Source organism: Peromyscus eremicus, chromosome 4 (assembly GCF_949786415.1).
Source record: "Peromyscus eremicus chromosome 4, PerEre_H2_v1, whole genome shotgun sequence".
Taxonomy (NCBI): Eukaryota; Metazoa; Chordata; class Mammalia; order Rodentia; family Cricetidae; genus Peromyscus; species Peromyscus eremicus.
Window position 1 is genome coordinate 85,686,591 of NC_081419.1, and position 19,001 is coordinate 85,705,591.

General features: G+C 37.8%; 1 protein-coding gene across 1 annotated transcript; it reads left to right on the forward strand.

The window, feature by feature from the left end:
* Positions 1-4,188: 4,188 nt before the first annotated feature.
* On the forward strand, positions 4,189-5,124 carry LOC131907836 (olfactory receptor 4F21-like). Its single transcript, XM_059258914.1, has one exon. The coding sequence runs from the start codon at positions 4,189-4,191 to the stop codon at positions 5,122-5,124; it is 936 nt and encodes a 311-aa protein (XP_059114897.1).
* The last annotated feature ends 13,877 nt before the right edge of the window (positions 5,125-19,001 follow it).

Sequence of the window (19,001 nt, forward strand, 5' to 3'; positions counted from 1 at the left end):
TGTCATTTATTTTCATAAATGTCATCCTTTTGTTATATTTTAATTATATTGTATGTGTTTTAAGTGACAATGATAGACTAAATATTTTTCTTTACTTGACTTAAATTTCTTGAGGCAAACACATCTATGATCTTCAAATGATTTTTCTTTGTTACTTTCTTCCAAACATTATTGCTGGATTAAATCATCTCTACTTACCAAATGTTGTTGGACCATAGCGTTTGCATGTTTCCTTCCTTTAATAATCTTTAATATTTCATGTATAATCTGAAGTTATTAAAGTATAGTAATCTTGTTACAATATTTTATAAATAATCAATATTTGGATTTATATAGTAGCAATTGTTTAGCAAACTAATTCATTAGTGAGTTGTGGTTGAGCTGGGATCCAGCAATGTTAGAACCCTTTCATAACTTGTTCAAAGCTCTGTGCTCAATTTGTGGTCTACAAAAATAATTACAATAAATGAATGAGTTAAATAGTCAATAAAATTTATTGAAGTAATATCTTAAATCACACTGTGCTTATGTCTTTTCAGGGTTCTATGTGATATGCTCTAGGACTTAATTCATTGAGACTTTCAGTAGGAGAGCTAAGCAATTTGATGTTAATTGGAAACACATTACAATTAATCAGAACATGGGGGAAACAATGCAATCACTTTTCATTTGCAACATGGAAAAATGTGAAGACAGGAAACCAAGAGCAGCAACAGTAGGTACACAAATTAAACAGTAGAAATTGCTTGATAGTAAAACCTGTGAACCTGGAAAATGTATGTCAAGAGTAGAAATCTGTGGTATGACTGTTTTGTGTGTCTTGGAGAATGGTGAAGATATATATTAACAGATTTGGTAGGACTATATAAAAATAAGTTCATGTTTTCAGATTAACTTGAAGCTGAAAAAAGACTTGTTCATGAGTATACCATATTTAACTTTGGACATTTTACTCTGGGATCCAAAACTAACTCTACAGTTAAATAATTTAATAGTTACTAACTAAACTGAGTATCATGATGCTGAAAATACTAAACAGGACTTAATGTGCATGAGTTATACCAAATATTAAGGGTTAGCATAGGAGAACCCATCACTATACAAAATAAAAAGTATGGAGAAATGTTGTAGCCAACTTTAGAGAAAACTGATCAAGAAAATGTCAGAATGAATTTAGTTGCCATCAACAGAAAGCTCTGTTTGTAACAAATCATAAAGTGTAGAGTTTCGTTTTCACACATCACTAGAAGAAATCTCCATAAAGAACTGATGGCTTTGGTGAAGTTGTTCAACATGCACACTGAGTGCTGGGATTGTTCAAGTTTTCACTGAGCTGCATGTAAGACATGGGCTTTATGCATCATAGCTGCTGCACTCTTAATAGCAAAAACACTAACTACACAAATAAGACTATGAGCAAAGTAACACTTTGTCCATATGAAGGTCTTTTTCCCTATTGAGAGGAAATGACTTTCAGGAAAGATGCTGACCTGACATTGCATGACCAATTTTCAATGAAAAATAGAAATATCACTACATGTTAAAAAAAAAGCAGACCTCATGTTCCTTATGTGAGATAAGACTGTAATCCTTTAAAAACTGGGGTTGGAGATCATAACAGGATAGAAATCAAGTGGTAATGAGAACTTCATGAAGCCAATAAGCCAAAGGCTTAGAAATATACAAAAACAAATTAATAAAATCAGGACTGAATCCTGTAGAGAAATACAATAAAACAGTAAGTGAAAACTGATTGCTATAGGGAATATCCAGAATAGAGTTTCTCTCAAGTAACAAGGTACCTATGGCAAGTGGGGTGGTAGGACTGACTGAGCAGCTAGGGTTAGTAAGGGATGGCTGACAAGAGAGAAGTGTAATTATAGGAGACACCAGTTCAGATATTTTTATCTTAAATGAGTTTATAATAGCTATAGGACACAGAAGTTGAAGGATGTTTGATTGGAGGATTTTGGGAAACCTGGAGTATATTTCAAAGTACCAAACAGAATAGCATAGTACTGTAGTCAAAAGCATGAATACGTGTCTCAAATTATTAAATGTAAGTCCTGGAACTGACTCTATCCTTCTGCAACCCTGGGAATTGTTCTTAACATGCAAATCTGGATCAAGAGTGTAGAACATATACAGGATTTTACATGGTATAGAGAATTAATGGACTTGCTAAATATCTCTGCACAAAAAGGTACATAATAAATGCTACATATTGACATGTAATTTTTAAGCTAATAATATGTTTACTTTTACAGCCACTGAATGTCGATGTTTAAGCAGAGCCATGACAAAACTGTCATGAGCTAAGTGTTTAAAAATCATCTCAATGTTAGTGGGTAACCTCCACAATAAGTTGTATAGAAAAAGCAAAACATACACATGTAGGTCATGAATTATAAAAAAACTGCAAGAAAACAGTCATACAATTTATGCCGTTGGTACAGGCATAACTTTGGATAGGATTCCAAAACTACTCTATAGTGGAAAAAAAAACTGATGAAAGAGAGGTAAACGAAAAGCTTATATAGGACAAAGCAAAAAGAAAAATAGCCAAACAGAAAGACAAACAATAGAATGATATGAACATTCATCTGTAAGATTTAAGAAAATCAAAATGCTAAATCCACCCCTGACAAAAGAAGCAAACCAATTTAAAAGTCAATGGACAATGAGAATGTATGTCACTTCTGAAGGAAAAAAATATAGATGCCCAAATGATCTACAGAAAAATATTCACTATTGGGGATGGAGAGATGGTCCAATGGAAAAGACTATATATTGTTTTTACAGAGAACCCACATTTAGTGAGTTGCAAATACATGGTGCCCATATAGATAAAAAGTCATACTCATAAAAAGGAAGTAAATATTTAAAATTCTGTGTTAATATTGTAAGCCACAAGAGAAATACAAATCAAAACTACAGTGAAATCACAGTATCATCTATTAGAAAAGCTACTACTAAAAATCAAAAAGAAACTAATGTTCATCAAAAGTAGGGTAAAAGTTCAGTTTTAGGCACTTTTGATGAGAATGTTCACGTAGCAGTTATATGGAATCATAGAAGTTTCTCAAAAAGTTAAAATAGAGTTGCCATATTTATCCACTGTTTTACCATGAGTTGTATATTAAGGATATAAATTCAGCATGCCAAAGAAATACATGCTTGTCTATACTTATGACTGTACTATTTATAGTAGCTTGCATGTTGAAAACGCCAACATTTAATTAAATATTAGCCATACGAAGAAAGGAATCGTGTCATTCGCAGCACAATAGACAGAAGTGCAAGGCACTGTGTTAAAGGAAATATCAGAGAGAGAAAACGTGTCCAAGTTCTTGCCATGCTGGAAAATGTTAACAAACTCAACATGACTTAAGAATAGTGACTGATCAGGAGTGGTTTGGGAATGAGAATATGGGTGGGTAGAAAATGCTGAAAAGATAGATCTAATACCTGTGCACATCACCTGCATGTATTCAAAACACAATGTACCTACAAATGAATATAACTAATGCATGTCAACCAAAATATGATAGTAATTTTACAAAAACAAATACAAATGAAGTGTGTTTAAAAATAATTTTAACCCTAAATCTCCATTTCACCAGTGAAACAAATTCACAGAAGAATAATTTGCAAAATAGTCCAAGAGCATACTATATGAATATTCTCTGACACTTGAAGTAATTAGACATTGAAAATATCTAGGGAAGAGTTCAGAGAACATATTTAGATATACTGCAATGCAAATCTACTACAAAAAATGTCTGGTCCTAGAATAAAAAGGATGAGCCGGGCGGTGGTGGCGCATGCCTTTAGTCCCAGCACTCGGGAGACAGAGACAGAGATCTCTGTGAGTTCGAGGCCAGCCTGGGCTACCAAGTGAGTTCCAGGAAAGGCGCAAAGCTACACAGAGAAACCCTGTCTCGAAAAACCAAAAAATAAAAAAAAAAGAATAAAAAGGATGAATAAAAGAGATTTGTCTCTCTCTATTATATTTGTGTTTGTATTTTTTCATTTACTTATTCTTTTGCTATCCAACTCAGAGTTTTTTCTCTTGATTTAAAATTCAGAGAATAAAGGAGTCCCATAAGTGGAAAATATCCAATTGTAGCATTGGCTACAATTTTTCATCATTTCCTAACATCAAGTGATTTGAAAGTGCTCACGCCAATGGATCGACTAAATGACTCCACGGTTTCTGAATTTGTGCTTCTAGGACTCTCTAGTTCTTGGGAAACTAAAGTTTTTCTCATGCTGACATTCTCTATGGTCTACTTAGGAATCATTCTGGGAAATCTCTTCATTGTCATTTTAGTAATTGCTGACTCTCACTTACATTCTCCTATGTACTTCCTGTTGGCCAACCTGTCTTTGAATGATGTGTGGGTTTCCTCCACCACTGTTCCCAAGATGATCTCAGATCTTCTGAAAGAACGCAAAGTAATTTCTTTCCACAGTTGCATGACTCAGATCTGTTTTATTCACATTATGGGAGGAGTGGAGATGGTGCTGCTCATAGCCATGGCATTTGACAGGTACACAGCCATCTGTAAGCCTCTGTACTACTTGAGCATCATGAGCCCTAAAATATGCATTTCATTTGTAATTGCTGGCTGGGTCACTGGTGTGATCCACGCCCTGTCCCAGTTCTCTTTTGTGATAAAGCTGCCTTTTTGTGGTCCTAACAAAGTAGACAGCTTTTACTGTGACTTCCCTCGGATCATACAACTCGCATGCACTGATGGAGACAAGTTTGAGTTTGTTGTTGCGGCCAACAGTGGCTTCATGAGCATGGGAACCTTCTTCCTGCTTCTCCTCTCCTATGTCTTCATTTTGGTCACAGTCTGGAAAAGGTCTTCAGGGGACTTGTCAAAGGCGCTTGTCACTCTGTCTGCACACATCACTGTGGTTGTTCTTTTTTTCACTCCGTGCATGTTTCTCTATGTGTGGCCTTTCCCCACATCCTCAGTTGACAAATACCTGTTTATTGCTGACTTTGCTATCACCCCTGCCCTGAATCCTGTCATCTATACATTGAGGAATAAAGATATAAGGGTAGCAATCAAAAGATTATGCAAAAGAATTAGTTATGACAGATATTGCTGACTAAATCTGGTGTGGGAGCTCTAAAAGTGTACATCCAACTGTATATTGGAAGGTTCCACTGAGGAACGTGCTACTTAACCTTGCCAACTGCACATGTTACCTACCTCACAACATATATCCATTCCCACATACCATTAATGCCTTGGTTCTCTTCCTCTGAGAAATTAGAATATATCACTATGTACTTCTTTTTTTTAAAGTACTATGGATAAATAAATGTGGGTTTTTCCTGACTTTGTGATAATCTGAATACAACAAAGACACAATGGCAGCATATAATGTTAAAAAATGGGTAAATAAATGAATCATCACAATGAGTGCTTCTATATTTGAGACTAGTGTCTCTAGTTATTTGGGTTGTGTTGTCTCAAAAAAGACACAGAGTTTAGATTAGAATGTTAATAACTTATTCAGAAGAGGTTTCAGAGTCATCAAAGGGGAAGTAAAACATTAGTAGCTTCTACTGGTCTGCCCTAAAGGTGGCCACATAGATGATGTAATAGAGAATTGTTTCAGTTGTAAGATAAGGTATCCAGAACGGTTCTTCATTTTGTAAATGCACATTATTTCTTTGACATGTCCAATCTGTCTCCTAGAAAATTTTCTATGTGCACTTTAGAAATCTGGATAAGTGGTCAAGCAGAGTTAGTGGTAAATACACTAAAATAAGCTAAGCGTCAAGCAATTTGAAGGTAGTCATCTAAAGGCTATGTAACTTTTAGAACTACATGTTAAGTTTTTCCCCTTTAATCTTGTGGCACTAACTGATATACAGGCATGGAAAATTCTATCCTCTAAAAAATATCTGATTCTATACTTTGTATGAGTCCCTAAAAACTACTGACTGATGGTGGCCTTTCATTCATGAGCATGGCCCGGCAATGAAAAAGCCAGTAAAGTATTCTAAGGACCAGAATTAGATACCATCCCCTATAAATTAAAATCATCTGACTCCTACTGGGTCAATAATTGACATCTGAGTTTGAAATTAAATTTCTAGATACAGCCCAAAATAATGTCTTTATACACATATGCACCAATAAAATGATCCACAGAGTAAAAAGAGGAACAAGGAGGAAGAGGCATATTTCAAAAAAGGGCACCGAGACTGAATGTCATCATTTGAAAGAATGCTATATGCTATTAACACTGCAAACAATTTAGCAGGAGTCTGAAAGAAGAGATTTCTTCTTACTAGGGAAAACAGAATATCTGGTTTGGGGGTGTTTGGTTGTTGTTTTGTTTTTTGATTTTATTGAAAATAGATTTTTTTTCAGACAGTATACTCAATTACAATTTCCCTTCCTTCTACTTCTCCAAGTTCCTCTCCAGCCCCCCTCCCATCAGGCTCCACTCCCTTTCTGTCTCACATTATAAAATGAACAGGCACCTAAAAGATAATAATAAAATAAAATAAGATAAAACAAACACATACAAATTGGAATAGGGCAAAACCAACAGAAGAAAAAGACCCCAAGAAAAGACACAAGAAACAGATATAGATGCAAAGAACACTGATATGCACATTCAGGATTCCCATTAAAATAAAACCCTGGAAGTCACTAATATATATGTAAAACCTATAGGATAAAAATAAATGAATGAATAAATAAAAAGTATGCCAGAGATGACATTGTGAGACAAAAGACCTCCAATGATGCAGATGAGTTCATTTCCTGTTGTCCATTGACTGCTGGGCATTTGGCATACCCTTAAGAATAGTATGTTTCCCCAGTGAAACACCCTTGGAAAAAGCTAATTTTTCAATTACAAGTGGTTAGCAATTGAAGATCTCTTTAGGGCTAAGGATGGTGGCTGTATCTACTTGGAGGCCCTGTGTAGGCTGCAGATTTCTGAGGGGGAGAGACGGTCTGAACCACAAAACAAATCTTGGTTAATATGGGATCTATGCTTTGTGCCTACAGCCTGTATCTTCCAACATCTGGAATGGTCTTTCTTCATTTTCAGGTTTCAAACATACCACCTGCCAGCTCTGCTGTGTTTGAAATGCCACTATTCTGAACTAAAGTGCCCAGAAAAAGAGGAAAAAAAACCACACCCACATTAAAGAGTCTTCAAGACTATGAGACACAGAGATGACATTGTGGTTAAGAAAACCTCAGCACCAAGAATCCACATTGAGTTCCTCACAGAACTCTTTAACTCCACACCTAGGACACCTGCATACACACACACACACACACACACACACACACACACACACACACACACATTAAAATCAAATGAATCTGAAAACCATATTCTTCAAAGATGATTGATTGACTAGAACTCAAGTCTGGAGAGCTTGAATGTTACCAGTCCAGAGACTACTGTGTTATCATTAATCCACTTAGGAGCCTTTCATTGACTACCTCAGTTATTGACCTAAAATTCAGCCATGTGAATATTAGGCAAATATTTTTTGAAATGTACAAAAAGACCCTTAACTTTCTCTAACACAAAATTAAAAGACACATCATCAGACAAGGTATTAGATACTTAGAAGAGATATTACTTAGACCCAGGTTGCTCCTTGGCCAGAGACCCAGACAGCCCAGACATTGCCCTGTGCAGCAGCCTGGGCCCAGAAAACACCATAGACTTCTGTGGCAGCACAGGCCACCCAAAACAGCATGGTCCCAGTGGCAAAATGGACTTTAGACACCAACAGGTTGTGGCCTAGACCCCATGCATCTGTGTGGCCTTTGTGTTACCATGAGCCACAGACATCAACACAGGCCTCATCTATGTTAGGCCCACGGACTCAGACATAGTTCCTAGTAACAGCCTGTGCCCAGATGTCACCACAGCCCCAGGTGGAAGCACAGGCCACTCAGATTGTCATGGCCTCCATGGCAACATGGTCCTTGGACACCTACATGGTTCCAGGTGGCAGCCCAGACTCCTGGTATCAGCATGGCCTTTGATGGTGTCAGGAGCCATGGACATTAGCAAAGACCATGGTTATAGCAGGGTCACAGACCCAAACATGTCCCTCAGCAGTAGCCCTTGTCCAGACAACACTCTGGCCCCAGGTAACAGTGCAGGGTGCCCAGATTTAGCATGGACCCAACAGCAGCATAGCCCTTGGACACCAACTTTGCCACAGGATGTGGCTTAGATCCCAATCGTCCATGTAGCCTTTGGTGGCACCATGGGCCACAGACATCAAATCAGACCCTGGCTGTGGTAAGGCCATAGACACAGACATGACTCTCAGAAGCATCCCTGGCCCTAAAATCATCATAGCACCTTGAGACAGTGCAGGCTACTTGTATCTTTATGGCCCCAGCTGCAGTATGACCTTGAGATACTCACATGGTCTCACCTGACAGCCCAGAATCTGGGCATTTACATGCCTTTCCATGGTATCAGGAACCATGGATATCAACCCAGATCCTAGCTATAGCAGGGCCACAGACCCAGATATGGCCCCACACCAGACATCACCATAGCCCTGGGTGGCAGCACAGGCCATTCAGATTAGCATGGCCCCAGGGGCAGAGTAGACTTCAAATACCAACATGGACTCAGGTGTCTGACCAGACCCCAGTCATCAGCATGGCCTTAAATGGTTACTGAAGACATGGACATCAACACAGACCCTGACTGCTATAGGGCCATGGACCTAGACATGGACCCTGCCAACAGCTCTGGCAGGATGTCATCATGCCTCCTAGTGGCAGCACTGGCCACTCAAATCAGCATGTCCCCAGTGGTGGCATGCCCTAGGACAACAAGGAGACCACAGGTGGCGGTCCAAACCCAGGGCATCCCCATGGTTTTGGTGACAACACAGGTCATGGACATCAACACTGACTTTCACTGCAGTAGGACCCCACACCCAGACATGGCCCCAGGCAATGGCTCAGTACCAGATATCACCCTGGTCCTGGGTGACAAGCAGGCCACCCACATCAGCCCATTCCTTAACACCCTCACTTCTTCAGATCTGACTCTTACCACAATGCACAAACCATTCTGCCTCTATTTCTCTCCCATTTCTCCACCATATACTTGTTTATCATAAGGCTGCTCCATTGGGTGTCTCTCAACTGCCTGAGCTGTTTGGTATCAGACAGGCCTCTGGATCTAAACATAATCCTAAAAAAAGACTAATAACATTAAGTACATAATAAGTCATTTTACACAGCAAGCTTATTACCTGAATACAATAAAGCCATGCATATGACAAGCACAAGAGCATTTACAATGTTGTATTCCTAATAGCTATAGATTGGATATAACCCTAATGTACTAAAGTAGGGAGCAGATAAATAGAAATGCATACAATAGAATAAAAGCAGTAAAATAAAATTACTAATACAATATCATGGTTTAATAACAAGTGTGGAGAGAAGAAACGTTGAATCAAAAGGGAACATACTATGTGATCATAAAAACCAAAACCATGATTGCATAATACTTTATAACTTCTTGGGTATTTATAACTTCTCAGATATGTATCAAAAATGATACACCATTTTATGGTAAATATTTGGAGAAAGGAATTCTTAAATTGTTGATACAAATACAAACTTGTTTTATTTTATTAAGAAAATTTTTTCATTCATTTTACACACCAATCAAAGACCCCCCTCTTCCCTCCTCCTGCCCCCAAAAGCTCCCCCTCCCATCCCACCCCCCTATTCTCCCCCATAAGAAGGCAAGGTCTCCCATAAGGAGGCACATTCAGTAGAGGGAAGTCCAAGCCCTTTCCCCTGCCTCAAGGCTGCTCGAGTTGTCCCATCATAGGTAGTGGGCTCCAAAAAGCCTGCTCATGCACCAGGGATGGATTTAGATCCTACCGCCAGGGGTCCTCCCAAGCAGATCAAGTTATACAACTGTCTTGCCATGGAGAGGGCCAAGCCCAGTCCCATGCAGACTCCACAGCCATTGATCCAACTTTCATGAGTTCCCACTAGTTTGGTTTGATCATCTATGCAGGTTTCCCCACCACGATGTTGATGCACTTGCTCATAGAATCCCTCTTCTCTCTCCTCAACTGGACTCCTGGAGCTCTGCCTGGTGTTTGGCTGTGGATCTCTGCATCTGCTTCCATCAGTCACTGGAGAAAAGCTCTGTGACAAGAGTTAGGGTATTCACCGATGTGATCACTGGGGTAAGCCAGTTCAGTTCAGGCACCCTCCCAACTATTTTTACTAGTCAAAGATGGGGTCATCCTTGGGGATTCCAGGCAACTTCCCTAGCATTGGGTTTCTCTCTATCCCCATGATGTCTCCTTCTATCATGTTATCTCTTTCATTGCTTTCCCACTCCATCCCTGTTCCAGCTCAACCATCTCATTCCCTTATGTTCTCATGCCCCATCCCCTACCCTCCATTGCCCACCCCACATCCCCAGTTTACTCATGGAGATCACATCTATTTCCCATTGTCAGGGCGATCCATACATCCCTCTTTGGGTCTCCCTTGTTAGCTAGCTTCTATGGAGTTGTGAGATGTTGTCTGGTTATCCTTTGCTTTACATCTAGTATCCACTTATGAGTAGGTACATACCATGTTTGTCCTTCTGAGTCTGAGTTACCTCACTCAGGATGATATTTTCTAGTTCCATACATTTGGCTGCAAATTTCATGATGCCATTGGTTTTCTCTGCTGAGCAGTACTCCATTGTGTATATGTACCACATAAATACAAACTTGTAAAGCCACTGTTGATACTAGTATGGAAGATTTAAGAAAGAAGACCATGTGCTTCAAGAAATCTTGTGCTATATAGTTTGATTAATTTTGAGTGACATGCAATGGAAATTCCTGTGTCAATATTTTTTAAATGATTACTAGGTAAAAGCAATACATGTAATACACATGTTATGGATGAAATACTACCATTATATATAAAACAAACATGTGGAGCATATTGTGTATATGGAATAAGTTCTATGCCATGCTGTGAAGGCTTTTAAAAGAGGGATATAATGCCATTGGTGAATGTGGAGGGCATTATGATAAATGAAATGCCAGATACAAAGAAAAAAATATAAGGTGCACTCTTACATATATGCAAAGATTTAAAAAGTTGAATAAACAAGAAAATAGTAGAACTGTGGTCATCAATAGTAGATCAGAAAGAATAGAAGATATATAAGTTCATAGTTGTATGTGGCTAACAATTGTAGGAAATTAATGTACAGAATTAAAACTACAGCTAGTAGATTGGTATTTAATGATGATAAGTCAAAGAGATTTTTAGATGTTTTCAATGCATATACAGTGTCTACATAAAGTACTGGTATGCAATTTTACAATATGTATGTATATCAAAATGTAATAGTGCTCGCCTTAAGCATATACAATAAATGGATTTAAAAATAAAAGCAAAATTATACAAACTAAAATAAGATTGTTTTCCTGAGTCATAGGTGTGGTATGGTTGATCATACAGTACCAAAACAGAGTCTGGAAGAAAATAAATGGCTCCATTGGCATTTTCAGATGTCATGACAGTTGTCTAAATGTATATGTACAGCTGTAAAACTACCGACAAAATGGATTTTTTATTTTTCAAAAATTATTACATTTATGTGTAGCTAGAGTTTTTCTGGTCCTGCTTGGCCCAAAGTCAGGACAAATCTCTCTAACCCGCCAGTCCCGCAGCAGCTCAGACCCTACTAAGTAAACACACAGAGACTTATATTGCTTACAAACTGTATGGCTGTGGCAGGCTTCTTGCTAACTGTTCTTATAGCTTAAATTAATCCATTTCCATAAATCTATACCTTGCCACATGGCTCGTGGCTTACCGGCATCTTCACATGCTGCTTGTCATGGTGGTGGCTGGCAGTGTCTCTTCTGCCTTCCTGTTCTTTCTTTTCTCCTCTGTTAGTCCCGCCTATACTTCCTGCCTAGCCACTGGCCAATCAGTGTTTTATTTATTGACCAATCAGAGCAATTTGACATACAGACCATCCCACAGCATTTATGTGTGTGTGTAGATTCACATGTATGTAGGTATGTGTCTATGTTTACATGCATTCATGCAACAACACATGTGTGGAGATTAGAAGACAACTTGATAGAGGCATTTTTCTCCCTTTCATATTTGGGACCCAGTTAAGCCTAGTAACTTACCTCATGTTATCCGGTTTGGCAACAAGTGATGTTACCTGCTTAGACATCTCACTGGTCGATATTATTCAGCATATATGATATATGTTGTCATAACACATACAGAAATGATAACCCAATTACCATATATATATATGTGTGTGTGTGTGTGTGTGTGTGTGTGTGTGTGTGTGTGTGTAATGAAAAGAATTATTTTTCTGTACTATTGGGCTCTTTGTTGTATTAATAGGTTATTTATATAATGTACATTAGAAAGTGCTCTCTAGCCGGGCGGTGGCGGTGCACACCTTTAATCCCAGCACTCGGGAGGCAAAGCCAGGCGGATCTCTGTGAGTTCTAGGCCAGCCTGGGCTACCAAGTGAGTTCCAGGAAAAGGCGCAAAGCTACACAGAGAAACCCTGTCTCGAAAAACAAAAAAACAACAAAAAAAGAAAAAAGAAAAAAAGAAAGTGCTCTCTAATCACTTAGAGAAAGAACAAGAGTATACTTTTCATCAAACTTGAATTTCTGAATGTGGGAGCCCAGCTTCCACATTTACAACAGGGTACTCTTGAGGAGATAAAAGACATTAGGTAGAAGGATAGAAGGGAAAGAAACAGAAACACAGGATAGCCTCAGGAGGGCCTGAATCAATATTCACTGGCCACTCCTCTATCTTTTAAAGGGCTTTTTATAAGAATGTCAAGGGGTGGAGCAAAAGACCTCCCCATAACTCAGCCAAGTGCAGACCTTTCCAATCACCTGGTAACTACACATGTGGTCAAGTAATACTCTACTGCAGCCCTGCTGGATAAGCAAGCTCAAGTCTCACTAGGAAACTTTTGTGGGCCTCCACAACTCCCCCTTCTTGATACAATAAAGGGCTCCCCAGTCCCCTCAGATAGATTGTGCCTGTCTTAGGTTGTCCTTCTTGAATAATCTTCCTTACCCATCATAGATACATTTTCCATCAAGCATATTCTGACTTAGGTTGGAAGCTATTAAGAAGAAAGTTGCCCACCTTTGGCTACCAGCCTCTGGCAGGAGCAGGTACAGAGTTTAACTCAGCTCTGACCCAGGTCCCTACTAAGAGCTTACAAATATCTACAGTGATCTCCATAGCTGCCACACATCCCAGTAAAGAAGTAGAGAAAAAATAAAGATGGAATAGCCTTTTTGGAATGCATCTAAGGTGACTAAAGCAGTCTTAGCTTCACCAAGCCTTTTTCTAAATCAAAACTCTCTTCTACCATATGTTCAATAGAATTTTCAAGAGACTATTTTGATTCCCAGAAGAAAATAGTCATTTCAAGACACTTCAAAGTATCCACTCAAGTAAACAAAAACCCATGCTAATTATAAAGACACTTTTAGCTGTTTAAGTAGCTCATATATACATGTGTTCGTACCACAGCAGCAGAATTTCTGTACAAACTAGATTGTGGGAGGCCTACCCCTTTGTGAACAGAAACAGATGAGGAGTGGAAACTTTTAGGAAGAAGACAGAAAAGCACCCCTAATTATGGCACCTTCGCTTAAGTTTTCCAGGGGACAGTGAGACCATACAATTTTATTCTATGCTAACATAAAAAGCATTCAAATATATCTGAAGGTAAAGAGTAATAAAAACAATTCTAGTATGAACATCACTATATACTTTTTATAAACTTATATTCAACATTTATGCTTTTTACACACCTACATTCAACATTTACACTTTTTACATTCAACATATTTACAAGTAGCATGAGTATCACTATATATATTTACACTTTTTACACACTTACATTCAAAAGAAAACTCTATAGAACTATTTTACAAACTTTAGCATGCATCTAGAAAAAAATCTCTAAATAGAACTAACTTACATTCAAAAGCAAACTCTATAGGACTACTTTAGCAAACATCTAGAAGAGACCTCTTAACTGAACTATTACATTTTCTTCTCACAAGACAAAGTACGCAAATCATTTCTAAAGATCAGAGTTTATATCATTCTAAGCATTATTTGGCAACTGAGGGTAAAATTCACTGTTCTTAATTTTTTAAAGCTGCTTTTTAAGATTGCTATGGGCTCTTTCCACTATGCTTTGTCCTTGAGGATTATAAGGAATATCTGTTTATGCTCAATCTGCCATCTCACTTTTCCATAGCAAGTAATCCCCACCTGACAGGCAGGCTGTTTGCTTGTTCCCCTTCCCTGGGAGGCAAGCTAACAAAGCACACGGGAAAAATGGCATTTGGGGTTTTTTTGGGATAAAATACTGGCAGCATTTCCCTTGAACATTTTGCTGCTGTATTATGGGGAACATTTGAAAGCTTTTATCCCAGTCTATCTTCATTTTCTCCAGGCCTTCTTGCTTTTATGAACTACATTTTCCAAGCTGCCTTTCTCTATTCTGTCACACTGTTACAAGCTACATTTCCCAGTATGCCTTTCTGGGTTCGAGAGAAAACTTCAATTCACAAGGCCTATATTCACGCTAAAGTCAAAATCAAGCTTCTGCTTTTACCATGGGAGGTTTTTGTCTTCCGTAAACTTACATTAGGATGCCTGCATTATTGTTTGACAGGTGTACCTCTCTAATAAGATTCTTCACCTGACGCTGTCCTCAGAGTGGGTTGCATCCATCAGCAAGCGCTCAGACAGACACTTGTTGCCCGAAGCAACTTTGCTCCCCCACCTCACTGGGTCAGTAAAATTAAATGAGAGTACTTGAAAAAAGAGCTTTTTCAGAAAGATCTTTTCCCCTGATACTAAAAAAAGAGCTTTTTCAAATAGCTTCTTTCATAGCTGTGGGTGCTTCATAGCCCTACCTACTGAATCAGGGCTCATGGGAAGGTGGGTGGTTCCCACACTGCTTCTGCCACAGCTCCGCCCTGGAGGAAAGTGCTTGGCAACTGCAGGGACCCCTTTATCCCTGGAATGCATTCACACTCTTAGGTGCTTGCTCCCTGGCCCTCCACTAATTGCTTCCTGATTGCTGGTTACAAGTGGAGATAAAACACTATCAGCAAGAATTTGCAATGGTCCAGGTGATTTTTTTCTATGCTAGGGCAGTTATGAGTGACTCTTCCATTCTGATAGATGTTTCTTCCAGGTGAACTTAATTTTTACCCTTAGAGAAAGAGAAGAAAATCTGAGAAGAAAAGACCTGAAAAGTTTTCAGTTTTTTGGAGAAAAATTAATTAGTTTATTTACCCCTTCAGGACCTTTTTACTCTCATCCCAAGACTTCTGTTCCCTTAAATAAGTTTCATGGTCAAATGAAAACTGACTTTGATTGTATGTTATTGTAATAGTGTCTGCAGGCTGATTACAGGCTTAGTTTCATCTATATCCACCTCAGGGAAAATTCCCCTCTGTGTCTCAGGGCTTGATTCTAAGCTGTCTCGAATTAATGCCCACAAGCCAAAAGCTTCTACAGGAATCTTTTCTGGCCTGTTTTCCTCACAGTATTTTTTCATTTCTGCTCCTATTCTCTTCCAATATTCTATGTTCAGAGTCTCATAATCATAGACCCAAAGACACAGTTCCTCTATAAATTCCAAAAATCTCCATACTTGTTATAATTCTATCTTAACCCCTCTATTTTTCAATTTTTTTACAAGTGAGTCTTTGAAGATTTGCTTACAATTTTTGTGCCCTATTTCAATGCTAAGAAAATTGTATTCTAAATTTTTTCTTACCCAATATTTCTATATTCTACCTTACACTATATTCCTATATTCTACCTTATATATTTCCTAATTTTTTAGATAGATATTAAGAGAGAGAGAAATCTAGAGATAGAGAGAGATTTGCTGCAGCCTCATTTTTCACTTCGGCATTTCTTTCAGCCACTTTACTTTCACTCCTGAAAATAAAATACCATCATCTTTATTTTTCATCCATTGTTCGGTATGCCCCCTTTCACCGGTGATGCCCCCTCTCTCCCTTCACCAAGTCCACTGTCCCTGTTCCTGGCACCACCTGTGGGAGAACCTGCCACCACTTTTTCCCCAGGGTACTCTTGAGGAATGAGGGATAAGGGATATCAGGTAGAAAGATAGAGGGGGAGAGAAACAGATAGAAACACAGGATATCCTTGAGAGGGCCTGGATCAATATCCACTGGCCCTTGCTATATCTTCTAAAGGGCCTTTTATAGTAATGCCAAGGGGTGGATTAAAAGATCTCCTGCTAGCACAGCCAAGTGAAGACCCTTCCAGTCACCTGGTAACCATGCATGTGGTCAAGCAATCCTCTAAAAAAGCAAGCTCAGATCTCACTAGGAAATCTGTGTGGGCTTCCACATCTGAACTCAACTAAAGGATGCACTAAGCATAGTGTGACCCCCAATATTCTTCTGAATCAAAGGAAGAAAAAGTTGATATAAGCTCTTCAGTCATAAGGAAAATGTCACTGTGCCAATATTGATCTGGCTGCCACTTCCATATGTACATAACAAATAACTTCTGCTGAGACAGATATAACATCTTGATATATAATTTTATAATGTGAAACATTTAAATCTTGGAGAACAGCATCAGTTCTTCCATAGAAACCATTATAACACATTTTATATTTAACAGCTTTGCTAAACATAACAGCATTGTTCAGTAAAACTGATATTCAATAACCATGCATTTAATGTATACAATGGTATGGCTCCACATCTACAATTCCATCTTCCTTCCCTGAGTTTCCATTTTCTATTTACTTTTTTTTTTCATTTTTAAGAGAGAGAGAAAGTACATTTCATGCTGCACATGTGTAAAGAACAGAGGAAAATATTGGGTATCACTCATTCCTTCCAACTTGTTTGAAACAGGGTTCTTAGCTCTTGACCACTGTGTATACTGCTATATCTGGCCCTAGCTTCTCAAGATTCCTTTGTTCTCAACCCCCATTTTGCCACAGAAATGTTGCCAGTATATGTATAATCTGTAATGTGAATTCTTCATGGTTGAGTAGAAACTACTTTAGTCTACACATCCTTATATAGATCTCCTCTATAATGAGGTTTTAATAAGCCATTGCCACTATGCTGTGAAACAGATGTCTAGAACTTAATTCATGTAAAATAATTATATGCTTACTAAATGCCTCCTTATTTTCTTTCTACTCTAGCCCTAAAAAACCACTATTGTATTCTCTGCTTCTGAGGTTCTGCTTGTTTTAAATTCCTTACTTATGTAGAAACTATACAACATTTATTCTTCTATGACATAATGTCCTGAACATTCATCCACATTGCCACAAATAACAGCATTGTGTTATTAACACAATATTAATAATAATTCATAGTAATATATGTCTGTATGTGTGTGCATACACATGTGCACCTGAACATGCATATATGTATATACCATATATATTTATGATACAGACATATAACTTTCTCTATTAGTTCATCTGTCCATCAGCGCTTCAGTAAATAATATGTGCTATAAATAATACATCAAAGACCATGGGAATGCAGCATTCCTTGATAAATAGATTAGTTTTATTTTTAAGTTTTGTTTAATCTTTCATCATTTTTAGGTGCTATATTACTGTATACTGTCAACAGCTTTATACAAGAGTTCTGTTTTTCCACACCTAAGGCAACATATTTTATATTTTGTTTAAACTTTTTTCTTGCATTTGACAATCTTAACTTGAACCTAGTATTGAAAATGGGGAATTGCTGAAAGATGTCTTCAATTCAGGATCCCCAAGGACTTGGACCCATTTAATGTACAGAAATAGGAAAGTTTCCAAAGCAGACATGACTTTGTGTATATAAGCCACACTGAAATGAAATTCTTGCCAAAATTCATCACAGCAGAAATCACATTATTACAATGTGGCACAGTTTCAGATTCAAGCAGCGTTTAGAGTGAGCATTAACAACTTGGTAAGACCTGGTTGACGAGGTAATTCCTGTAGTGTAAGTACATCCCAAAGTGATTGTTGTACTGTCATACTTCATCACAAATAATCATTTAAAGTTTTTTTCTGCATTAGAAGCACAGTTCTTATTACTAGGAATTTTCAGAGAATCCTGCATCTGCATTTTTCATTGTTCTCTTTTCCAAAAACATCACATAAGTTTACCTATCCATAAAGCATTTGAGACTTCTGGAAATTTTAAGTAGTTTTATATGTTCACATAAAATAAACTCTTTATGTAACATGACAAGTTACAAGACTTTTTGTTGAAAAAGCATGCTGCTGAAAGACCACTTACTTTACTCTAAAATTAGCTTATTATCTTAGAACATTTTAAATATTTGTTTTCTACAGACAATAGAGTAGAGAATCAGGTAAAAAGAATGGGAAGGAGATGAGAATGCTAGAGGTTTAACTAATAAGAGTTGACTGCAAATTCTTCAATTCAATATAAGTTATATGAAAATGACATTTTGTATAAGGAAAGAAGGAAGGAGAAAAAATGTAGAGAGGCAGGGAGAGTTTCTTTCACTTATCAATTATTCAGAATAGCATATGAAATCTCACCATTTAGAAATGAAAGCCAGTCAATATAGGACAATAAGTAATATTCTCCTGGCCTATGAATATATGATTGTTCATAGATACACTCCAATGGATAAGTCAGAAATCAAGGAAAGACATAATATTGGCAATATGTCTTAGGCACCTGGCTTCACAATTAATTTGATGAACATTTTTTAGTAAACTTAGTTTGATTCAGTATGTTCATAGTCAATGGTAGATTTGTGAATGGGAATTTTCTGTTTATCTTTAAAACATGTCAATAGATAGTCATCTTGGAATTATGATAGTCAAGTAAATGGGCTGTAGCTTTATCTCTATATTCACTG

Bases quoted from the DNA above. Each gene is read 5' to 3' on its own strand.
- LOC131907836 (XM_059258914.1), top strand. From the start codon at position 4,189: ATGGATCGACTAAATGACTCCACGGTTTCTGAATTTGTGCTTCTAGGA.